The 26,615-nt window shown below is 39.4% G+C and overlaps 1 protein-coding gene across 2 annotated transcripts in view; it reads right to left on the bottom strand.

The window, feature by feature from the left end:
* The window catches only part of LOC147572572 (complement receptor type 1-like), a 61,906-nt gene that overhangs the window by 20,302 nt on the left and 14,989 nt on the right, over positions 1-26,615 (bottom strand). For both annotated transcript variants that reach the window (XM_086693510.1, XM_086693509.1), the window contains exons 5-12: positions 19,160-19,558; positions 17,284-17,460; positions 17,082-17,184; positions 15,726-15,811; positions 10,901-11,128; positions 8,429-8,608; positions 7,710-7,809; positions 2,099-2,184 (exon numbers count right to left, since the gene is read on the bottom strand). In XM_086693510.1, the coding sequence (XP_086549636.1) occupies positions 2,099-2,184; positions 7,710-7,809; positions 8,429-8,608; positions 10,901-11,128; positions 15,726-15,811; positions 17,082-17,184; positions 17,284-17,460; positions 19,160-19,558 (1,359 nt within the window). The remainder of the gene's footprint in view (positions 1-2,098; positions 2,185-7,709; positions 7,810-8,428; positions 8,609-10,900; positions 11,129-15,725; positions 15,812-17,081; positions 17,185-17,283; positions 17,461-19,159; positions 19,559-26,615) is intronic.

Raw genomic sequence — 26,615 nt, 5'->3', positions numbered from 1 at the left:
AAAGTTGAAAGCTTTTCCTCTAAGATCAGGAACAAGACAAGGGTGCCCACTCTCACCAGTCTTATTCAATGTAGTATTAGACATCCTGGCTAGAACAATTAGGTAAGACAGAGAAATAAAAGGCATTCAAACCAGGAAGGAAGAAGTAAAACTGTCACTATTTGCAGATGATATGATTCTATATATAGGAAATTCAAATGAATCAAACAACAGCTGGAACTAACCAAAGATTTCAGTAAAGCTGCGGGATATGAAATCAAGGTACATTTCTATACGCTAAGGATGAAACATCTGAAAAAGAAATCAAGAAAAATTTCCCATTAACAATAATATCAAGAAGAATAAAATACTTAGGAATTAGTTTAACCAAGAAAATGAAAGATCTGTACAATGAAAATCACAAGACTTTGCTGAGAGAAATCAAACCAGACACAAACAAATGGAAAGACAACCTATGTTCATGGATTGGAAAAATAAATACTGTTAAAATGCCTACACTACCCAAACCCATCTATAGATTCAGTACAATCCACATCAAAATATCAATGGTATTCTTCACAGAAAATAGAAAAAAAAACATTTCTAAAATTTGTTTGGAACCACAATGTAAAAACAAATCAAAACACTAAGACCCAGATTAGCCAAAGCGATTTTGATGAAAAAGAACAAAGCTGGAGGTACCATACATTCTGATTTCAAACTATACTACAAGGCTACAGTAATAAAAACAGTAGAGTACTGGCACAAAAACAGATACACAGACCAATAAAATAGAATAGAAAGCCCAGAATGAAATTCCTGGTTATACAGTTAATAGTTGGCAAGACAGCCAAGAGCACCACTCACAAAAATTAACTCGAAATGGATCAAAGACCTGATACTATAAGACTCCTGGCAGAAAATGAAGAGAATGCCCTTGACATTGGTCTAGGCATTGATTTTTTTGGACATGACACCAAAAGCACAAACCTCAAAAGCAAAATCAACAAATGGGACTACAACAAACCTGAAAACTTTTGCACAGCAAAAGAAACAATTCGCAAAATGCAAAGGCAATCTACAGAATGGGAGAAAACTTTTACAAATCATATAGCGGATAAAGGGGTTAATATCCAAAAAATATAAAGGACTCATAAAACAACTCACTAGCAAAAACCAAACAGTCTGATTTAAAAAGGGTAATCTTTAATTCCTCATGGTATACTTTTTACATTTCTTAAAAATTTATCAGACTTATTTTTAATAAGTTTTATTTCTTCCATTAGCTATTTTCCAACCATGCTGAACATTTAGATTTTTAACATTTTCCACTGTCATAAGTATTGTTGCATTGAGTGTCTGTGAACCAAAATCATGGGAAAATTCCATGATGATTTTCTTGGGATAAACTCTGGGAAATGGAATTACTAGGTCAAAGGGTATTTACATTAGGCTTTTGTATATATTGCTCATAAGCCGTCCAGAAGTTTGTGCCCACTTTTACTGCCATCAGTCCTGTGTGTTTGATCCTGACTTCCTCAGAGCCTTAATATTTTACCAATTTGCAATCGGTCATTCTTCCATGTTCCTCAAAGTTTTGGAGGTTCACTTTGCAATATCCCACTGAAAAGATGCAGAGTCAACTAATCAAGAACAAATACAACCTGGAAGAATTTAAATAAAGGATAAAGCGCAGAACGATCAGAGGCTTGGGGCAATTGCTAAGATTTACGAGATCTTATTTCCTTTTTCAGAGTAAAAATAATAAGAAAGGGAGTTACCTACTTCTTGGGCTTATCACATGCTACTAAGAGGTGGCAGAGACAAATTTTATTTTCTTCAATGTCTTTTAATTTAGTCATGAGGAAAAGCCTTACACTGGGAAGCATTTACTATCAAAGTAGGAAGGGAGAGCAATTTTACCTGAGTTCAGGTTCACAGTTTTAGACAAATAACCTCCTAAAATAAAGAAAAATCTGGACAACTATGTAGCATAGGACTCTGGATTTCAAATATCAGGGAGACTACTCTCTGCAAGATGGATTGGATTTCCTCTTCGTAACACGAGGCAGATATGGATGGAGCAGAGGGAATTATGGGAAAAAATACTTCAACTCACTCTTACAAATAGGTGTTTCCTTATCCCAAGTGACAGTATTGCCTGAGAGGTGACAAGCTGCAGAAGGGGAGCCAACAAGTCGATACCTAGAAGCAAAGAATGAAAAATGATTATACTCTACACTTCTTGCTTAAGTCGCCATGAGAAAATAATTGCAGGTATATGCTACAAATTACAGGCAGATTCAAACAGGAGAAGTCAAGGAAGAAACCTCATCTCTATCTGCGAATTAGTCCTTTATTTCTAAGGACAAGCTTATATTCTTACTGCTTTTATCCATGTTTACTGCTAGTCCCTCCCCACTGAACACAAAAATTCCCTTGGGGCGCCTGGGTGGCGCAGTCGGTTAAGCGTCCGACTTCAGCCAGGTCACGATCTCGCGGTCCGTGAGTTCGAGCCCCGCGTCAGGCTCTGGGCTGATGGCCCAGAGCCTGGAGCCTGTTTCCGATTCTGTGTCTCCCTCTCTCTCTGCCCCTCCGCCGTTCATGCTCTGTCTCTCTCTGTCCCAAAAATAAATAAACGTTGGAAAAAAAAATTTAAAAAAGAAAAAAAAATTCCCTTCATCGTGGGACATTTTGTACTTGTCTTTAGGGAACCTCAGGAGTTATTTTAGTCATGCACACTTCCATCAAGGAAATGATAAGCTCCTTGATTAACAGGGAAGATGCCTTATTGAAATATTCACATCCTCTAGCACCTTGCCTAGAGATCAAGCATGTGGTACTCAAAGGACAGAAAGATGGCCTCACTAAGAAGATTCAAAAGTGAGAAGCAGGGGAAACAGCTAACCATCTTCACACCTTAAATGTAAAAGGCAGGGGTACTTAACTATTTTGCCATCAAATCACTCAAAGTAGGCCACAAAATTTGGAACATTTTGTCATCACTTATTTTTTATTGATTAGGTAACTATACAGTTACTGTAAGACATGTCACAAAGGATATCCAGCTAAACCATTCACGTGTTCCCTGTACAGTAGGGTTAAACTTGATTAAGTAAAAGGTAAGGGATATAATGCAATGTCATATAATAGTGAGCAGTTACTGGAACAGCTAAGAACTTGGCTTCTTGATTACCCAAGACACGTGATCAGGACAGTAACCATTTGTAGCAGAGTCTACTGATATCTCCAGTATCTCCTTTCCTCTTCTTCATTAGTAATGAAACTGTGTGTTTTTAACTGGGCCATTGGCCACCTCATTAAAGGCTTCATTTCTCAGCTTCCCTTCAGTTGCGTACAGCCATATGGCTAAGTTCTGGCTAAAGGGATGCCCCTGGAGGGTCTTGTGAAACTTCTGGAAAGTGTCTTTAAAGGAATGGGTGTTCTCTTCTTCCATTATTTCTCTCTGCTGGCTGGAGTTTGGGCCATGTGATGACACAGAGTCTCAAATAGAAGGATCCCAGGCTTATGTGGATCATGGAGCCAGGTATCAGCCTGGACTTGGAAACTTTACAGTCTTCTTTGAAGGACTGCCCCTGTTCTTAACCTCAGAGAGAAGTAAACTACTATCTTGTTTAAGCTCCTATTATTTTATTTGTTCTTTTATAGCTTAATCTAACCCTACTATATGCCAGCTCTTGCAAAAATAGTGATACAAAGATGATGGGGAGCTATGTGGGCATAGCAATGACAGTGAATACTTTTGGAGGCATATTGAGTCACTTTTGTTGACACATTGTAGACAAATTGAGTGAATTTTACTTACTGTTACTTTTCATTGATTATAGTGTAAAATCCTTTCAAATGTGCCAACAAATATTTAATCTTCAGAATTTCTTCAAAGAAACAGCTTGAGAGCCACTAGTATGTTTCCTTCCGCCTGCTTTCTGTCCTACATTTAAAAGTTGTCTTACGAGCACAACATCACGGATGTTGCTCGACTTCTGACTATAGAGGTTGCTCTTAATGTGTTCACTATGACTAAGTTAGAGAACTGGAGTAAAAAAAAATGTGAAGCAGGTTCCAGCCTATGTGTGGCTGTAAAAAACAGTGAATATTTTTTAAAGTATTATAAGACACTAATATGCTACGATCGCCATTATGTTGTCATTCTTCCTGACTCGATTACCCATCTCTCTGAAACTCATAATTTTACTCAAGCCTTACTCCTTAGCTTCCATCAGCGTTAGAAATTTGGGTGGCCATAAAGCGAAATGACTGTTCAAGAAGAGCCATGAGATTCCCTTCCCTATAAGCAAATATACACACTGTGAGAAGCATGCTGAGACAGGCATCGGAGAGTCCATTGCATGAGGTCAGGGATGGGCTAATTAAGGGCTGGAGGGTGGTTCTCCTTCCATCCTTCCTATTTGTTCACGGACTTCTAAGTATTTGGGAGTAGAGGGAATCTATGGAGATATTCAATAGGCTGCAAATGATTAAAAGTTGCTCACAGATAGGATTCTGCAGCACAAATCATATAACAATATGATAAATCATAACAATAAATCATAACACAATTGCGTATTAAACTCTGCATCTCACAGAGAATATAAACTTTCTCTCCAGGAGCCATTTATAAAAGTTGTATCGTATCACTCGGCAGCGTGTACCCCAAGAATGTGCACAGAGAAGAAATCAAAACAGCTCTACACCCTCATTATAATATAACAACACTAGGAATTAATAATCGCAGAATAAACACAAAATTGAAAGTTTTGGAACTTGGTCAAAGATGAAAGTAAAACAGCCATTGCAGATTACCTATAGGATAACAATGACGCATGATCATTGAGTCATGTGCCCAAAACTCTTCAAAGTGCTTTGCATCAATTAATTTAATCTTTATTTTTTTTTAACGTTTATTTATTTTTGAGACAGAGAGAGACAGAGCATGAACGGGGGAGGGGCAGAGAGAGAGGGAGACACAGAATCGGAAGCAGGCTCCAGGCTCTGAGCCATCAGCCCAGAGCCCGACGTGGGGCTCGAACTCACGGACTGCGAGATCGTGACCTGAGCTGAAGTCGGACGCTTAACCGACTGAGCCACCCAGGCGCCCCCAATTAATTTAATCTTTAAAATGATGCTTTGAAGTGAATGTTATGCATAGCTCCCATTTTACAAAAGAGGAAACAGAGAGTTTAACAAATTTGTTCAAATTCACATGACAGATATTGAGGTTCGAGTTTGAATAATGTTAATTGGCCTTAACAGCCTGTAGTAATAAACCTTACATTATTCAGCTACTTCATTACAAATGCTGATGCAAATATTACTCTTTGAAAATTTCTAGGACACTGATGCCAAAACCGTCCTTAGAGAAATATTTAGTACTTTTGTTATTTGACAAGAAAATTTTCAAATAAATGAACACAACATTTTCTATTAGATGTTTTAAAGACTATAAACATGAACATATGAAAGAAGCTGGTCTGAGGAATTACTAAAATAAATTAATAAGTAAGAAAAATGGAATATAAATGATGAATAAATCTAAGAGCCATTTCTTTAAAGTGGTCGATTGAAATAAACAGAACTTGGCCAATTGTAACCTCACAAAATGACACATCTACAAATATATATACATGAATGAGAAAGTAGTTATCATCACAGATATTTAAAAAACTCAATACTTTATCAAAATATTATATCCTCTCTATCTTAATGAAATTGAAAACATCCATGAGATGTATCAATCTAAAGGAAAAATAAAATGTATCAGGATGTATTTAAAAATAGGTAGAACAGCTGATAAACCTGTATCTGTTTGAGTGTATGTTTTTAATCTTTTTGGATATGTACCTAGGATTGGAATTGCTGGATCATATGGTAATTCTGTGTTAACTTTTGAATCACCGAACGGTTTTTCTCAGAGGCTGCACCATTTTACATTCCCAGTAGTAATCACAAGGGTTCCATTTTGTCCACGTCCTCACCACACTTTTGTTTTCCATTATAGCCAGCCTATAAGGTATGGAGTGGGTTTGATATGCATTTCTCTAATGACTAATAATATTTAGTATCTGGTCATGTGTTTCCTGGACATTTGTCTGTCCTCTTTGGAGAAATGTCTACTCAAATCCCTTGCCCATTTTTAAGTTGGGTTGTTAGTTTTTTTGTTGTTTAGTTGCAGGACTTCTTTATATAGTCTGTATATCAAACCCTTATTAGAGAAATGATTTGCAAATATTCTCTCCCATTCTGTGGGCTGTCCTGTCACTGCCTTGATATGTCCCTGGTGTTGCCTGGGGCTCCCGTCATTTGAAGGACTAAGAAGTCAGAACTCCTTGTTGGGGGCAAGGGGTGAGCAGGGCAAAATCTATACTTTCCAGATAATGCAATTGATACTTGTGTCCAATTTAACCACCTCTCTCTTCTAAGGGTAACTGAGCTCAACTGACATGTGGGTCACATGCATATCTTCAGGTAAAAAAGGCTAGAAGACTTCATAGCAAAATATTAACTACAATGAGTAGAACTGTGGGTGGTGATTTTTTTGATCTTTGGGTTACTCGTGGCTTCCAAGTATGTCTAATGAATATATGTTCAATCCAATAAATATGTTCACTCCAATAAAATTCATTGGATTTTACAATCCAATAAAATTCTATTTTTTTCTCTGAATTTGTTGTGGCAACTGAAAATTAATACACATTCTTTAATTGCTCCCTCTAAGTTGAGGCGATGTTTCTGGCATGGTTCCCTGTGCCAAAGAAAAGTTCAGAGCAAGAACTCATTAATGTTCCCGCTCTGTGCATGTTCATACTTACATTTCCCAGAGCTGCTATCACGTTAAGATTTACCCTGCAACCCCTAATTCAAGGTCCTCCAATTCAGCTATAGTGCTCGCTGATCTTAGTTAAGAACATTGCATGCACGGGGGCACCTGGGTGGCTCAGTTGGTTAAGCCTCCAACTTCGGCTCGGGTCATGATCTCGCAGAGCTTGAGTTCGAGCCCTGTGTCAGGCTCTGTGCTGACAGCTCAGAGCCTGGAGCCTGCTTCGATTCTGTGTCTCCCTCTCTCTCTCCACCCCTCCCCTGCTTGTACTCTGTTTTTCTCTCAAAATTAATTAAAAAAAATTTTTTTAAAAGAATGTTCCATGCATGGTACAACTAGCATTTTTCCTTTTACTCATTTAATAGACTGGTCCTTTTCATCCAGTGAATATCTTACCAGGTTTCACACATACTACCTTCCGCAGGAACCTGGTGCTGTCCTCTAGTTAAAATACAAATTGCTTGCTACTCCTTTTTTATTTTTAGAATGTATTTTATTTTTTAAATTATTTTTTCTAAAAGTTCATTTATTTATTTTGAGAGAGGTGGGGGGAAGGGCAGAGAGAGAGAGAGAATCCCAAGCAGGCTCTGCACTGTGCCCAACACAGAGCCCAACACGACCCTTGAACCCACAGACCATGAGATACTGACCTGAGCAGAAATCAAGAGTCAAGACACTCAACCAACTGAGCCACCTGGGCATTCCAGTTGTTGCTACTTTTTTATATTCCTTTGGTCATATGCCCATGTTCAAGCTATCATCTCTATCCGGGAGTTCCTATTGACAACTTTTTGAAGTGTAGATGATAGTCTAGTGTGTCTGGTTGGGAGTAGGTCAGAGATAGCATTGTTGTTCTGAAACTCATATTCCAGGGATAGTGCTTTCAACTCACCCTTCATTACAAGAATAATTCACTGTTGATCCAAACTGGGTGTCTGTGTTTATATGTACCATGCCATTGAAGGGTTCTGGAGGAGCTCCACATGATTTTCCTATGGGAGAGAAGGAAAATTTGGGACTAGGTGTAGAGTTCAAATTACCTTTGCTTTTACGATTCAGTCTGGAGTGTAGCAGACTGAACAGTCTGTATACTTCTGATTGTTCCAAAGGATTGACCACATTGAGGAAGTGCACCAACTTCAGACTCAAGCAGCTCTGGGGCACTGCTTTTTAAAAGATGATGCCTGAATCTCCCAACAGAAGAAATATATGGATAAAGAATTGTTTTCTCATCCCACGAGCCTAAATCAAAGGCCTCAAAATTTGAGATTTCCCCTCCATCTTGGGTACTGAAGCACAGGTCACTGTGATGATCTATGTGATTTTCTTTTGTGTCCCTATTTCACTCATGTCATGGTTTTAGCCATCAAAAGTGACCTCCAGGGAATGGAAACTTCCCCTCTGATTCCTTTTGTGAGAGACATTCTTGCGAAATAAATATTGAGTCAAGATTGCAAAAACTCCAGGCAATAAGAAAGGCTGACCTACAAGTTCACCCTCCATTTAAATACCGTGGGCAAACTTAGATGTCTACAAAATTTGAACAAATTAAATGAGATCCCACAGACGCTTTGACATACATGAATTAGCTCCCAGGATGGGGTTACTCACGTCTACACGTATCTTCGGCACTGGACCAGACCAAGTTTTCTAAGCAGGTGATAGAAAACGTAGACTCAAAATACCCAGGGGAACATTTAAAAGTCAAAGATGTCCCAACTGGAAACTCAGATTCATCAGTCTGAGTTGTAGGCTTGGCAAATGGAAACTGTTTTGGGGCTTTACAGTAACCTGGAGAGCAAAACCACAGGAATACAAAAGTGAGCCGAGAGATTTGCGCCCGTCCTCCTCTTTCTGTCCAGTTAAGCTGATAGATGGGTTCATGGAGACAGACTTCTAAAAATGGCAAAAGGTCTTTTTCCCCTTCAAGTTACCTTAGGATGGGGCTTTCCAGCAGCATTTACTCATCAGGAAGTTTTTACTACTTGGAAGACGATTCACCTCTTTGGCCTTTTTGCTCTTGTTTCACCAAAGAAAGAATTTCATTGATTTTTAAAGTTTATTCATTTATTTTGAAAGCCAGAGAGAGCACAAGCAAGACAGGGGCAGAGAGAGAGGGAGAGAGACAATCCCAAGCCGGCTCTACACCACCAGCACAGAGCCCAATGCGGTGCTCAAACTCACAAACCATGGGATCATGAACTGAGCCAAAACCAAGAGTCGGACGCGTAACCGACTGAGCCACCTGGGCACCCAAAGCAAGAATTTTAGCTAAGGATGTCATGTGTCAGGCCTATCAGACTGCCTCTGTGTAGAGTTAACCATTCATACCCTCATTTATTAGCGTTAATGTACTCATATCCATCAAGACATATTTTACCCTCTCTCTCCATTTGTTCCTCCCAACCTCATTCTCAGGGTGTCCACCATAAGTAGCTTCTCTGGCACTAAATAGCAGTCACTACTTGTAGTGGGTTGAATGATGTCCCCCGAAAAGATACATGCATCCAGGACCTCACAATGGAAACGTACTTGGAACAAGGATCTTTTCAGCTATAATTAAGGTAACAATCTCAAGATGAGATCATCCTGGATTACCAGGGTGGGCCTTCAATCCAATGACTGGTGGTGTCTACAAGAGAAACGAGAGGGACATTTGAGACACAGAGACACAGGGGAGAAGGCCATGTGAAGACAGAGGCAAAGATCAGAACGATGTGTCCACTAGCCCTGGAATGCCAAGAGCCACCAGTATCTAAGAGAGGTAAAGAAGGATTCTCCTCTAGAGTCACAGGAGGGAGCACGGCCCCACCAAAACCCTGATTTCAGAATTCTAGCCTCCAGATCAGTGAAGAGAATAAATTTCTATTGTGTTAAGCCACCTAGTTTGTGGTAATTTGTACGCAGTCCTAGGGAACGAACAGACCGCTCTTCTTCTGATGCTAAACCAGAGATTTAAGGAAAAGGACAAAACAGACGAAGCCATCAGGTAGCTTCTTTAGCATATGAAAATCCCTTTGGAAACTTCCCCTTCCCCTTCCCCTTCCCCTTGCCTTTACCTCCCCCCCATGTCCCCCCCACCCCCACCCATATAACCAGTCTCTCCTCAAGGTCCCGAGGCAGCTCTTTCTGCCCATGGGCCCTGTCTCCGTCCTTTAATAAAAACACATTTTTGCGCTGGAAAAAAAAAAAAAAAGAAGCTATGTCTTTTTTTATGAGAGGGTATATTGTGTGCTGCATATTTCAAATAGAGTCTGACCTCAATGATCTCCTTTTTGGAGGAGACTGCTTCTGTTTGCCCATTCAATAAGCGTGCCTGGTGGCCTAGGCAACTGCTTTTAAAGAAATCTCACTAGATTCTAATGGGAAGGGGAGGGGCAGCAAAGAAAAGTTAAACGCGTTTTATCATGTGTTGCCTTTTCTCATCGGATTGCTTTTCTCTGTCATGTGGTATCCCAAGTCTGGTGCCACCTCCCTGTGTACCCTGCTTCTGTCTTGGGAAGGCCTACAGTCAGTCCTCAAGAACCAGGTAATTTTCAGTCCTTCGGAAGAAACAGCCTCTTCCTTTCCATACTCTTTCCCTTGAGCTGATCTTTCCTTGCTTCTAACTCTCAGAACGGTAAGTTCAAGGGCAAAGATTAAGGTGGGCCCCACAAGCCAGCGGAGAGAGGGGCATACTTTGAGTCAAGGTCTTAAGCTACAAAAGTAGAGTCTCTTTGGTCACTTAGCCTATTTGGCATAGGACCGGCTAAAGCCTTAGCTAAATAATATCCATATTGCCAGTTTTGCAGACGATGAACTTGCGGGGAGTGTTTGGCAATCATCTGCCACTGGTTACTGTTCATAGCCAGTTGTTTTCATGTCCTCTCCAGTGAATACGTTTTTCTTCTTGATCTTCCCCTCCCCATCCCTCTCCCTTCTTACCCCACTCTGCTCACCACTGCACCAGCAAGAAGAGTTTTAGAACTTTGACGCTTCCACTTATGACAAAGTTGAACTCACAAGCACACACCATAATCTTAGAGACATATGAAGGATCTGGGCCTGATATTCTGAAGCCACTTGGGGTACGTGGGTACTGACCAGCAGGACCAGCAAGTTCACAGGAAGGGGCAGGGCCGCTCCAAATCCCGTTCCCTTCACCGTCGCTTGTGCAGCGGATGGTGCTCTCCCCGACGAGGTTGAAGGTCATCCCTCTGGCCGAGCGGGGGTCACACATATAAGTAATTTCCTCTCCATAGGGAACGTCTCCCTGAGGAGTTCCGGTGTGGTTCCCATTAAGGATAGATGGAGGGCTTGGACAAAAGATTTCTAGAAGGAACACAAGAGCTATAAGTTACATCAAAATGTTTACATTTTAACCCGAGTTGATTCTACAATTATGGGATGCTGTGACTGTGTAGCCAATTAAATGATTAAACTCTCAGGGAGAGTATAAACCATAAAATAAATATATTAGGCCGCTGTTGAGATGCTTCCAAATGAAATGACACTGAAACCAATGTTTATTATTACAACGTCCAGGAGGGACTTAATCATCCTGAACGCTTTGAAGACGTAAAACTTCTGGATAATTGAGAGCTCATTCTTTTAAAATAGACAAAAACCTTAAGCACATTGACAAGACAGGCATTCATTTAATAAGAAAGTTATCCATTAATTCAACAGGAATTTTTTTGAGGACCTACTGTACATCCCCTACTATTTTAAGTTCAAGATAGGCCAAATCTTTTAACATCGAGGCTCTTCATCCCAGAGAAATCTTTCAAAATATATTATACATTTACTATCTATCACTGATTTAATCTTTTCTTGATGACTTGAGGCTGTTAGGCTCCAAAGCAAAATGAATGGTTGCAGTAACGCCATCATAATGAAATGAAACATCCCAATGCCCCTGTGCATGCTCCAGAAGACTCAGAAATGTTTTACGACTTTGAGATACTTATTGGTTTCTACAGGGGTTTTTGTTTGTTTGTTTGTTTGTTTTTATTCGTTTTTGTTTTCAATTTTTTTAATGTTTTTATTTTTTTGAAGGAGAGAGAGCGGGGGAGAAGCAGAGAGAGAGAGGGAGACACTGAATCCAAAGCAGGCTCCAGGCTCTGAGCTGTCAGCACAGAGCCTGACGCGGGGCTCAAACTCACAAACCGTGAGATCATGACCCAAGATGGAGTCTGGACGCTCAACCGACTGAGCCACCCAGGCGCCCCTGTGTGTTTGTTTTTAAATAACGATCTGGAGAAGCTCCTTTCCCCTTCTGCTTTGATCTATATTTGGGAAGATGATACTCTTGAAAGGATTATGGATAAACTAATCAAAGGTGGACTAACCTAACCAACGTTTGTCCTCTAGCAAGTGATTTTAGCTGTATCTGGCTTCTTGGGAGCATTGTTTTCTTTCTTTCATGCTTCTTAATTAACTATATTCCAGGAAAGTTAACATTTTCAAATAGCTGGCTTCCAAATATGAAGGATATAATGATCAAGTTTCGTTATATAAATACAAAAGTTCCAAACAATTTTAGAGCAAAACATTCATTTGAAAAAAAAAATTCTATTGTAAACATATTTTTCAATAGTTATGATCAGAAGGTGAAGCAACATCCTGTTTGTCTTAGTGAAGAAGTAAATGGGCAGACTGAATATATTCATAGTATTTCTGTATTTAACACATTATATTTCTGTCCTCTTAAAAACAAAAACTAGGGCGCCTGGGTGGCTCAGTCGGTTGAGGGTTTGACTTCGGCTCAGCTCATGATCTCATGGTTTGTGAGTTTGAGCCCCATTTCGGGCTCTCTGCTGTCAGCACAGAGCCTGCCTCAGATCCTCTGTCTCCCTCTCTCTCTGCCCCTCTCCTGCTTGAGCTCTCTCTCTCAAAAATAAACATTAAAACACACACACACAAACACACACACACACACACCAAAACCAAAAAACTAGCTCCCTTCATCCCACTTCCCTGTGCAGCAATAATCCCATTTCTCTACTCCTGTGACACCAGGACTCCTCTGAGATGTGGTCTATGGTCTGCCCTTCTTTCCCTTCATTCCCCCTTGAACTCATTCCAATCAGAACATTTGTCCCACAATTCCACTGAAACTCCTTGTTGAGGCCAACTGGTACCTTCAAGTCATTATACCCAATAATAATTTTCCACCATCTTATTTGACCTCTCTGGAGAATCTCACCTCCTTCAGAGAATTTTCTCTTGGCTTCTAAGATATATCACCCTCCTGTTTCTCTGTCTCCCTCTCTCTCTCCCTGGGTACAGTTGACCCACATAGTGACTGGACAACCCTATCCCTTCCCATATCTTACACTCTGCTCTCCACAAGTGAAGCTCCTGTATGTCCGCACCCATCGCCATTACAGTATCATTGACTGTGTTCCTTACATTGCATCTTTTGTTCCCGTGACGTACTCGTTCTATAACCGGAAGCCTGTACCTCCTCCTTTCCTGGTTTTTCTCTTAATATACTGGCTGCTTCTTCTTCATCTCTTTTGTTGATTCATTCTCACCTTTCCAACTTATTAGTGTTGGATTTACAAGGCTCAGCCCACGCATCCCTTTTCTGGCCCCATTCCCCCCCTCGGTGATCTCACTGAATTTCTATTTTAAACTCGGTTTCTTGGGGCGCCTGGGTGGCTCAGTTGGTTAAGTGTCCAACTTCGGCTCAGGTCATGATCTCACGGTCCATGAGTTTGAGCCCCGCGTCGGGCTCTGTGCTGACAGTTCAGAGCCTGGAGCCTGCTTCGGATTCTGTGTCTCTCTCTCTCTCTCTGCCCCTCCCCTGCTCATGCTCTGTCTCAAAAATAAATAAAAACATTAAAAAAAAAACTCTGTTTCTAAACCATCGGCAAATTGTGTCATTTCACCTTTCAGAATATACCCAGCCTGTGACCACTTCTTACCTCTTCTCCCACTGCTATCCAACATCTGTGGTTAGATCTGTGTAACAGCCTTCCAACTTATACCCTCAGCCATCCCCCTACATTTCCTTGGCTGCATCTCCCTTTTGGGCCCTCAGCTGCTTTCTCACTTGGGAATGCTGATTGACACCCCTGTCACCTCCTTTTCTAACAGTACTGGCTGTCTCAGCCCCCTGGAAGTGAGGGGGAGATAGGGGCTCTCGCACATTACATAGAGGTCACAGTAACTCCCACATCCAAGCCAACATGACTGGGATCCATGGCCACTCTGGCTCCTTCCACCACTTCTGGTCTTAAATGGAGCAGGTCATGGGCTCCGGTGTCTTCAGAGTTTGTCCAGAGGGATGAGATAATACAGCGTAGAAACAAGGGCCTTAATACCCTTGGGATAAACAGGAGACAAGAGACAGGGAAGATCCAGCAAATAAACTGCTCATTCTTTCTCTTTCTACTAGACAGTTCTGGTTTCACAGAACCTCTTCAGGGATGTGTTATATGAGCCAACAGCCAGTTGGTTTTTTTGTTTGCTTGTTTTGGTAAAGCTTACGGCTACCTCAGCAACACAACATATTTTATTTATCAGTTTTTCTTTCCTTCCTGCACCCTTTTTTCCTCCTTCACTCTTGTTGCTCCAGAACGGCACCCTCTAATAGAGCATGACAATTTATGCTTTGCCTCCAACACTGTTTTCCGGGGACTCTCGATCTAAGGTACATTCCTTCCAACTGAGTCCTCTCTAGAGTAGCCAAAGTGGTATCATTAAAAATAAATTCCATCATGTTACTTTTCTACTTACAATGCTCCAGTGGCTTTCTATCTTGCTCAGAATGAAAACCCACGTTGTTACGGGATGTACATTTACCGCTCTTTTATCACCTCTGACTACTCCTCTATTTGCTCGCTCCGTATCAGCCATATCGGCTTCTGAGAACATGTCAAAAACAGGTTTGCCAAAGAAAATGCCGGGAACGTGTCTGCCTTGGGCCTTTACACCATCTGTATGGGAAGTTATTCCTCTGTCTATGTCCATTGGTAGTAACCACTTTCCATCAATACTCAAATGTCACTTTCTCAGTGAGGATTCTCATCATCACCTTATTTTACTTATTTATTATTTTTAAATGTTTATTTATTTATTTTGAGAGAGAGAGAGAGAATGAACAAGTGATGAAGTGCCAGAGAGAAAGAGAGAGAGAGAGAGAGAGAATCCCAAGCAGGCTCCATGCTGTCTAGTGCAGAACCTGACGTGGGCTCAGTCTCAAAAGCCATGAGATCACGACCTGAGCTGAAACCAAGAGTCAGATGCTCAACTGACTGAGGCACCGAGGTGCCCCTCTATAATCACCTTATTTTAAATGGAGACTTTATTCTTTTCCTGGCATTCCTTATCCCCCTTCATATAACCGTTTTATTGCATCACTCTGTTGTTTTTTTTTTCTTAATAACACTTGGCGTTATTTGAAATCATCTATTTATGCATTTGCTTGTTATTTTCTTTGTCTTTCCTTCTGCACAAGAATATAAACAACACGAAAGCAGGGTCCTAGTCTTTCTTGTTGACAGGTATATTCCTAGTGTCTAGAAGACTGGTTGTTGGCACATAGCAGGTGCTCAAAAATTTTTGTGGAAAGAATGAGGACAGGAATGAATAGATGATTGAAGGAAGGACAGAAAAGCGGAAGCAGGAGTATCATTTTTGACAGGAAAAAGAGCCCAGGCCTTAAATTTCTCTCCATCTGTGAAGCATGTCTTTCCACCTGTAGCACAAAGGATGCTCGTAAATGTTTATAGGATGGTATCCAAAACACACGATGCGCAGATTTATTTCCCCCAGAAACAATCCTTGCAACAAAGAAATATTTCAATCAAAAGTGAAGATAAACAGAGGGGCAAACGTTAGATAATTTTACAGGCAAAGCACATTGAACAAACAAACAAGGAGGAAGGTGCAGACCTGAACAGATATCCCTTGTACTCACGCTCACACACAGGAACACTGTTGTTCCAAAGGCTTTTCATTTCAACCAAGGTACAGTAACTAGCAGAACTTCCCTTTAAACGGAACCTGAGGAACAAAAGCAGTAGTGACCGGGCGAGCGCACATGTCTCTCTCCCCTTCACTGACAGATCTCAGCTTCTGTCCTTCTGCTGAAATACAGTTTCGTTCCTAAGTTAAACCCCAGGTGAAAAAGTTCCGCTCATTTGTTTTCTCAGCTGATAGAGGGACTGACACCAAGACGTCTGGAGAGATTGCAGTTTCCAGTGAGGACAGAGCAGTAACAACTGTCTCTGGTCTTCGGACTTCAGGAGGTCATCTGCCCCTGACTGCCCTCGGACAGCTCCCTATTTGTCTCTGTAAGGAACTTTGTCCTCTAACGCAACCCGTAGCGTTACTGGACCAGGAGGGAAACAACTTCCAATTCAAGTTAGCAAAGAGAAAGGCATCAGAGACTGCCCTTTTTTGCCAACACATTCGGAATGTTCCCGAATGACACCTGTGGCATATCCAGATTATTGATGAGAAAACCAAATTATCTAGGAAAAATAAGAAAAGGTGAGAAGAGAGGATTCTTTGGAGGACAATCATCCCCAAACATCTGGCTTATTGTTGGACCAATAGCTGCCTGAGTTGCCTCCAGGTGTTTATTGGGTGACAGATATTTGATGCCTGATGAAGGGCCCTTGGAATGTACTGACAACAACATGCTTTTTACCTGTCAGCGGTGTGGGAACATAATACCAAGATCACTTACAGTCACAGAAAGAGTTAATGACATTGCTTGGAACATGAACATCAGTCTTCATGCTCCTTCAACACAGCCTAATCCTAATCAGATGACATATAATTAGATTTAAAAATACTCCCATTTACTCTTTCATTCCTATTCCACATTTCACTACTGACTGGTTTCAAATTTTCTTGAAACAGTCCCTGCATGTCACTTATCTTATAAGTAACTTTCTTTTCTATATCAAACTTTTTTAAAACAACCCCTCTGCAATATTTCTCCCTTGGCGCCTACAAATTACTTTTTATTCATACGTGTAATAAATAGGCATCAGTAGTAATAAATAGTTTCACTTCAATAGTCAAGATCTGTTGTTATACTTCTGCTGTTCAGTATATTTTACTGTTCTTCCTTTTTAAGCATCCGTTCATGGTTCTATGTGGTTGCTACATTACTTCCCAATCGTTGCCTCAAATACTAGTCTTTTTTGGTACTTCTGTTCCATTAGACAGCTTGCTTTTTGGATAAACCCCCACTGCCCAGGGCGCCAGCATACTAGCATCCAGAACTGAGTCCCTGGTCTCCATGCCAGGTCATCATACTCACCCCTCATTGCAAATGAAGGACACTTTTGCCCCAAGCTGGAAATTAAGTGGAAAGAGCACACGACCATTAGGGAGTTGGTCCAGGAAGTCATCACATGATTTCACTAGGAAAACAACAACAACAACAACAACAACAAAGAGGTAAGACTGCCTCTGTGAAGAATAAGAAGACTGATCTGCAAACCAGAGGAAACCGCAGGTACCTGCACATGTAGGGGCTGCTGGGCTCCAGTTTCCCTGGGGCGTACAGCGCACAGAAGCAGTCCCTCTGAGATCATAGCCCGGCTCACAACTGTAGAATACTTCCTGCCCAGGGGAAAAACTGTCCTTGTCGCTTGGGGTGGGCTTACCATGCAGAATTTCCGGAGGCGGTGCACATACTGTGGAAAGAACAGGTGCAAAGTACCAGTCATTTATGGAGAAATATCTTTTGCTAAATTCTAACCCTTCTGAGGAGTCAGAGACACAGTTAAAGGGGTTTGGTGTTATAAGAAGGGAAATCAAACGATACTCTAGCCCCCTCCTTTTACTGATATGGAAGTTAAAAATATGGAGATGTAGCCGAAGACCTCACAGCTAGTCAGAAGCAGATAATTAGAGCCAAGTTCTCCCCAGCACAAGCTGAAATACATTTACAAGTCCCTTCTTCTAGTGCTGGCTATTCAAGATGGAGTTATTGGTATTGGTGGGGTTCTCCGCCCACATATTTGCTAGAAAGGCGATCCAATTTACAGGCTCATCTTTCAGAGGAGAGGGCTGCCTGAGCCTAAATCTATTTAATAGGTTTCCCATGTCTTTTACTGTACTCCTATGATCGAATGTAGTAATCATTCATATTTATATCACTTTGTCTGTTTGTCCTTCCAGCTCTCAGTGGTTGTACAAGGCTGGTGTTAGTTGGCACAAGAATGGTAAAGTCCGTCTTTGTCCCTACGTATCAGCCACAGCATTTACCCATCCACTCCTAAGGCAACTATTGTGGCATACAAGGCCATTGAGATAAGCCACTGAGAACAACATCCACTCAATAAACCCATCCTTGTAACGAGAGGGCATATTGCTTAAAGAGTATTTGACTCAAGGTCTGGCTACCTCCATTCATAGCCCTCTTCGTGCTCAAGGCATCTGAACTCATTTGCACTTCAACCTAATCTATATCCAATTAACAATGAGGGAAAATCTGTTTGGCTTTAAGCAACTTTCACTCTCAACTTGAGATTCCTAATGATAAAATGTAGGAGATGGACCAGAACAGACAAACTCTAAGGTCTTGGCCACTGTTCTGAGGCTATGATATCTGTCTTCATAAGCCAGTTTCTTATTTTCTGGGAGAGATGCTGACAGAAGTATAACTAGGACCAGAGAACTCAGGCCCTGGAGTCTGACCCATTTGCTTCCATTCCTGGGTACTCCACTTAATAGCACGTGATCTGGACGGTTTACTCAACTTCTGAAATACCAAACAAACTTCACTGCCATATGGATATAAGAATAGCCCTATTGTAAAGAAGTGTTGTGAAGGGTAGATGAGATCATGCATTTAAGGTGCTGATCGCAGGGGCGCCTGGCCGGTTGAGCGTCTGACTTCGGCTCAGGTCCATGATCTCACAGTTAGTGGGTTCGAGCCCCGCATCAGGCTTTGCACTGACAGTGCAGAGCCTGCCTCGGATGCTCTGTCTCCCTCTCTCTCTGCCCCTTCCCTGCCTGCTCTCTCAAAAATAAATAAAGACTAAAAAAATTGGAGTGCTTATGACACAGCTGACTAGAAAGTCCACCTCAGTTTTCAATATATTTGAGAGATATTGGAGCTGGTATTTCGCCCGGAGACGTGCTCAATAAGAGAGTCTCAAATGTCTCCTTCCTTGATTAACTAAGCTCCTGCTTTCAAAACGAAGGCGCATATACATAAGTGCACACACACATACATGCACACGCCCACTTTCTTAATTTCATGCTCCATCTCCCCAAATTGACCCACACTGCTTCCCATGCATCCTCCCCCGGAACAAACACTAATCTCCCGATCCTTTTACAACTCATGCCATTTGTAGGCCCCTTCAAAGCCTCAGTCAGACTCACGCCTAGAGCAGCTTGGCAGCTGTGGCTCCCATCTGTTTCGAGGTTGGCATTTCACACTGGAGGGTCCTTTCATGTCAAAGCCGGACTCACACATAAACACCACGATTTCATTTAAGGAATATAAGGTTTTGCGCTCAGATACTATTATTGCATTTTCAATTTCCGGAGGTGTGCATTTATTAGGTATAATGCACTGAGGGGGAGGGCCGCTCCATGTGCCGACGCGGTTGTCTTTGCTGGTGCAATATATTGACGGCTGGCCCACAAGCTCAAACGGCTTTTTCCCTCTCTGTGCAGAATTGCAGTGATAGGTCACCACCGTCCCGTATGGAAAATATTCTCTGTTGATGCTAGTGAAACTTCCATTGGCAATGTTTGGGGGCGGCCCACAAGGAATTCCTGGGAAAAGAGACAGTGACTTAAATAATAGTGAATTAAAATAACTAGTCAGAGATCCAATGAGTATAACTCTTTTTACATTTGCTATTTGCTTTTGATCTTTCCTCACATGTGGGTATGTTTTTACAAAGTCATAATTTATTTTTAATTTATTTTTTAATATGAAATTTATTGTCAAATTGGTTTCCATACAACACCCAGGTTTCATCCCAACAGGTGCCCTCCTCAATGTACAAAGTCGTCATTTAGGTGGGCATAATAAATAGCACGCGTACTGCCTTTCTTACATTATTTCCTATAAGCATACGCATTTTTAATATAATTCACATTCCTTTCATTTTAAACAGCTCTTTGATCATTTTATTTTACCATACTTTACACAGCTTTCCCCTACTCTTTTCCATTTTCCTTCTTAATTTTCATTTTTGTTATTAGCTCAGTAAAGCTTTAAAAAAATTAAAAAAAAAAACCCTTGCTAAAAGAAAAAAATGTAAGGGAAGAGAAACAACACAGATATACAACAGTGGGAAATAGTATTGAATATATTTGCATGTATATGAGAAATTTATAAAGCTGTAGGCTAATATATGTTAATTAAACATTTTGAAAATCTAAATGATATAAATGGAAATGTAAATTACCAATATGCATTCAAGAAAATATAGAAAGCTAGAATGGGCAAAGAAACTTGTAAGAATAGAAGAAAATATTTTACATAAAAATGCTATCAAGTTACTTTCAGGTAATATGTACTTTCAAATGTAATTTCAAATTTTTCACAAGATGTAGAAAATAGAAAACTTACCAACTCATTTCATCAAGCCTGAGTTTGGTATCACAACATGATACCCATGTAAAAGGGATCATATATTAGTTCATAAAAAAAAAAAAAAACAACTCACAATACAGTTGAAAATCTAGAAGTAGGACATAGTACATTGTACGACTATAATACTATATAACTAGAACGAAGTAACTTCAGCCAAAACTCCAAAACACTTGAAATTAAAAATAAAAATTCTTAAGAAGGATACTCCTTCTGATAAGGGTAACCTTAACAATTTAAATCAAACATCATTCTACCCCTCCATTCCCCCCCCCCAAGAAAGACTATAAATGCTGGATAAAATATAAACTATGTCTGTGGATGTATCAGAAAGCAATGAACTAGTGAAGCATTACCAGACCATAATCTGATAGAAAATAAAAAGCTGGGTAAGAGGCATTTAGGCTGCTGTTCTGCGGGAAGGATAGCTGAATCAGGAGGGGGGATCTGAGTGGTGAGCAGACTTTGATAGTCTCAAGGAGTCAAGGAACTAAAGTGGAATCCAGATCTTGCAAGGTGGAAGCCTTGGTAATATCTTCTGCTGTATACTTATAGGGACCTCAAAGAAATAGGCCTTGGGAATCAAGATTACTGGAGTTGTTCCTCAAGTACTGTGGGTGGCCTAGAAAAATAACAGTTTCTGAAATTGAATGAAAGTGGTCCCAGACTGCTAGGTCCCCAGGTTTCTGGAAGAAATAACAACAACAAAAATCCTTCCTGAAGAAGGTTCGTTTTCTAAGACCTTGAATTTATTTGTACAGAGAAAGGTTCTCAAGTATAATTCCTGACATACAATCAATGAGATACTTAATGAGATAAAATACTTAATGAGTACTTAATGAGATAAAATAACATGAATAAGAAGCAGCATAATCACTGACAATAGAAACTGAACCGTTAGGACCCCAGCTATTGGAATTTTCACTCACAGATTTAAGATAATTATGTTTATCTATTCAAAGGTAAAATAGACGAAACCCAAACTTTTGGTAAGAACAAGAAACAATTAAAAACAACAGGGAAAATTTTGAAAGGAATCAAATAAAAGTTGTTGTCATTGTAAAATACAGTTACTGAAATTAAGAATCTGATGGAATTAACAGCAGGTGGGACACAGTTGAATAAAGATCAATGAATTGGAAGCCAGGACTGAAGAAAATATCCAGAATAAAACACAGAGACACAGAAGGATCAGAAATACATAAAAAAGAGTAATAGACTTATAGGATAGAGGGATAAGGAAGGCCTAATGCATGTTTAAGTGAATTCCGATAATGAGAGGAGAGCGATAACACAGGGCATGAACATTTGAAGAAGTAATGGCTGAGAATTTTCCAAAACCAATAAAAGACATCATTAAACCTACAGATTCAAGAAGCCATAAAACTCAAACAATACAAATACTAAAAAAAAAAAAAGGAAAAACTTTACCTAGACACATCATAGTAATATTGTAAAAAAAAAAAATCAAGAGCAATCAATTTTAAAAGAAGCCAGAAAACAGGGGTGATAACTTTTAAGAAACCATGCCTAGAAAAATATTTAAAGAATCTATTGCCAGAAGATCTACAATACAAAAATGCTAAAAGATAATTTTTTAGATTGAAGGAAAATAGTGTCATAAAGAACTGACTGAACTGCAATTTGGAGGAAGTGTAGCAGAAATAGTTAATAGATGGAGGAGTATAAATACTCTTTTTATAAAAACAACAATAATGTCTTGTGAGATCAATGTAAAAGCACAAAAACTGACACAATGAAGGAGAAATAGGATCTGATTGTCTCATTAGATGAACAGTGATAAATTAGAATACACATTCGTGATAAATCTTTTAGCAAGTTAGGTATAAAAAGCAACTTCCTTAATCTGATAAAGAATATCTCCCTAAAACCTTCTGTAAACATCATGCTTTATAATGACTATTAAAAAAACCAATATTAAAAAACCAATATAATGACTATTAAAAAACCTGGGTGGTTCAGTCCGTTAAGCATCTGACATAGGCTGAGGTCATGATCTCACAGTCTGTGGGTTCAAGCCCCACATCAAGTTCTGTGATGATAGCTTGGAGCTTGGAGCCTGCTTTGGATTCTCTCTCTCTCTCTCTCTCTCTCTCTCTCTGCACCTCCCCCACTCACACTTTGCCTCTCTTTCTCAAAAATAAATAAACATTACAAAAAAATTTTTTTAAAAACCCGGTATCTTCTCTTCCATTCAACATTGTACTGGAGGTTCTAGCCAACGCAGTAAAGCAAGAGAAATAAAAAGCTACAAGAAAGGAAAAGATTAAAAAAATAGGATAATTATTTACCAATGACATGATTATTTATACAGCATATCCAAAAGAATATACAGATAAACTACTGCATTTCTAAGTAAATTTAGCAAGATTGTTGGTTCCAAAGTCAAATGATTGCGTGTTTAAGAAACAATTAGAAAATGTTACATTTTTCAATGTTACATATCTATGTTTACATTATTTTCTATAATGTAAATAGGCAAATATTATTAAGATTTCAAAAATTTCAAAAATTCATGTTCATGAATTTAAAATTAAAAAATGTAAGTGGCCCACAATTGCATCTGCTGAGTCAATAGAAACCCAATGCCAATTCAAGTAGTATTCTTTTTGTGGAAACTGACAAGCTGGTTCTAAATTTTATATGGAAATGCAAAGGGCCAAGAATCACCAAATAAATCTTGGAAGAAGTACATGGCAGAGGATATGCCACCAGATATCAACTCTTATTAGAATACTGCAGTAATGAATACTATAGTAATGAATACTATAGTAATGAAATACTATAGTAATGAAAACTATAGTAATGAAAATAGCACAGAACCTCTCTGAAATGAGACCCACATATAATGACACCTGACACAGATATTAAACTATTGTATGGTGATATACAAAAATGTTTTTTTAATGGTTTTTAAAATCAGTAATATTAGATGAATTGCCTACCCATTAGGAAAAAAACAAACAAAAACACATACAAAAAAGGAAATACATTCCTTGACCATACTTCACACCACACAAAAAATAAATTTGAGGTGAATCATAAACTTAAGAGATAAAATGATAGGCAAAGCTTCCTTCCATAGAACAGAGAAAGTGGTGGGGCGCCTGGGTGGCCCAGCTAGTTGGTTGAGCATCCAACTCTTGATTTAGGCTCGGGTCACGATCCCAGGATTGTGGGGTCAAGCCTCATGTCAGGTTCCATGTTGAGTGTGGAGCCTGCTTAAGATTCTCTCTCTCCTTCTCTCTCTGCCCCTTCCCCACTCATACTTGCTCTCTCTCTCTCAAAAATAAAAAATAAAAACATTAAAAAAAAGAACAGAGAAAGTAGTGACTAGAAAGGAAAAGATTTATTGAGTCTTATTAAAAAACACTATAAAAATGTATACGTTCTATCATCAAAAGACATCATTAAGAAAGCAAAACGACCAATTTTAGCCTGGAAGAAAATGTGTTTTGTTTATTGTGTTATGTTCATTGTGTATAAAGAATTTCTCCAAGACAATAAAAAAGATACACAAACTAGCAAACATTGGGTGAAATTTTTGAACAGGCACTGCACAAAGATATGAAAAGGTGCTCTGCATCATCAGTCATTAGGAAAATGCAAATTAAAGCCACAGTGAGCCCCTAGAATCGCTGAAATTTAAACAATTGATAACTATCAAGTTGACAAAGATATTGAGCAGCTGGACTTTCCATCTGATTTCGGTAGAAGTGTAATGTGTACAACCACAGTATGACATCTTTTGGCAGTATCTATGAAGACTGGCTATGTTCAAACTCAACAATTCCACTTATGTAAATATAAACACTATATAGATGTGCATATATATATATATAAAGATTTGAAAATTTATATTTGCATATATATGGATATTTATTGCATATGCACATGCATAAAGTACTGATATATAAACAGCTGAGTTTACGAATTCATTGTTAAGTTCTTACAATGAAATACATACAACAATTAAAAAAAAGATCCAATTAATCCATATGCAACAACATGGATAAGTCTCCTACATATAACACTCAACAGAAGTTGGACACAAAAGAGTACATGCTTTTTGTTTCCTTTAATAGAAAATTCAAGACGGGGCAAACTAATCCTTGTGATAGAAGCCAGAATAATGGTTATTTGGGAAAGATGAGCCCTGAGGAAGAGCATGGGGAAGCTTCTGATGTGCTGTATCTTATTTGAATGCTATTAATGTGGGTGTGTTCACTTTGTAAAGATTCATTGAAGTGAATAATTACTACTGAGCACTTTATATATATGCAGTAATATATAAATATATGTCTTTCAATAAAAAGTCTAGATGGTGTGAAAAAATTGTTGCAAAAAAGACCTTCCAGGGGAGGCGGGCAGGGGGATGGGTTAAGTAGGTGATGGCTATCAAGGAGGGCACTCTTTGTGATGGGCACTGGGTGTTGTATATAAGTGATGAATCACTCAATTCTATTCCTGAAGCTAATATTACACTATATGTTAGCTGGCTGGAATTTAAATAAAAACTTGGAGATTTAAAAAAGGAGAAGAAAAAAAGAACTTCCAGCAACATAAACTATAGGCAATAGGGCTTTATTGGTGAGTTTTTTTTCGAATATCTAAGGAAGAAATAATGCCTTAAAGGGAAACAAATCTATGGAACACAATCAGATGGCTTTATGAGTCTATTGTAAGTTTGATACCAAAACCTCATAAGGACATGAGAAAAATATTTCATTTTTTTTCTCACGGGAGAAATGAAATGGGAAAAATATTACACGGGATATTTAAGTCATGGGAAAAATATTACAGTCTGATCCCTCTAAAAAACACTAGGAATGGGGTGATAAAAGTGTTCTAGAATGAGTGGTGCTGGTCGCACAACCTTATGAATATACTAAAAATCATTACAGTGTATCCTTTAAAAGAGTAACTTTATGATATGTAAATTATATCTCAAAAACATCTAAAATACATTACAAAAGCACATTAAACAACATACAAAAATTATAAAATATTTTGTCAAGTTGATGTATTCCAAGAATATAAAATTGGAATTCAAAATCAGTTTGTCTTTCAAAAAGAAATTAAAACTATTCATTACATTAAGAGAGTAACGGAGAGGGGCGCCTGGGTGGCTCAGTCGGTTGAGCATCCGACTTCAGCTCAGGTCATGATCTTGCAGCTTGTGGGTTCGAGCCCCGCGTCGGGCTCTGTGCTGACAGCTCAGAGCCTGGAGCCTGTTTTGGATTCTGTGTCTCCCTCTCTCTCTGTCCCAATCCACTCACATTCTGTCTCTGTCTCTCTCAAAAAGAAATAAACATTAAAAAAAGAGAGAGAGAGAGTAATGGAGAAACAGATATGACTGTTCACTATATGTAGCCAATGTGTTTGGTAAACTTTACGGTTTAATGATAAAAAAAATTCTTAGCAATGAAGAATATTGTAAGGGAATTTTCTTAATCTAAAAATGGGTATCTACAAAAGCCTACAGTAAATATTGGTTAATGGTGAAATATTTCAATCTTTCCCTTTGAGATGGGGAACAAGACAAAGATACCTTCATCAAGATTTTATTAGGGGTCCTATCTAGTATAAGAAAAAAAGAGAGAAGGAAGACAAGAAGGGAGGGAGGAAGGGAGGAAGCAAGTAGGAGAGAAGGAAGGAAGGAAGGAAGGAAGGAAGGAAGGAAGGAAGGAAGGAAGGGAGGAAAAGCGAGCTGGTTGGTTGCTTGCTTCCAAGTGCTTTGGAGAACTTAAGAGAAAGAAAATGCTCTAAATTCCTGTTCAAGGTCTGGTTCTGAAAGCTTCTCTACCTGCCCTAAAAGAAATATTTGTAGGGCACCTAGGTGGCTCAGTCAGTTGAGTCTCTGACTCTTGATTTGGGCTAAGGTCATGATCTCAAGGTTGGTGTGATAGAGCCCGCTTCATGCTCTGCGCTGACAGCATTCTCTCTCCCTCTCCCTCTCTCTCTGCTCCTCCCCAGCTCCCACGTTCACTGTCTCTCCTCTCTCTCTCTCCCAAAATAAATAAATAAACTTAAAAAGAAAAAAGAAAAGAAAAACACTTGCATTCCGTAGCCACAGAGCCAAAATTTCTGAAGCACAAATCTAACATCTAATCAATCCCGTAGCTGGATTCCACGACAAATTGAATTCACGACAGGGTCTCTTATGTTAAAGTTTGAGAACTGATTGGAAGGAGGACTCTGAAAATTGGG

This window comes from Puma concolor, chromosome E4, assembly GCF_028749965.1.
Source record: "Puma concolor isolate L17-30 chromosome E4, mPumCon1.1.hap2, whole genome shotgun sequence".
Lineage (NCBI taxonomy): Eukaryota > Metazoa > Chordata > Mammalia > Carnivora > Felidae > Puma > Puma concolor.
Note: the sequence above shows the minus strand (reverse complement) of the source record. Positions and strands in the feature narration are given on the sequence as shown.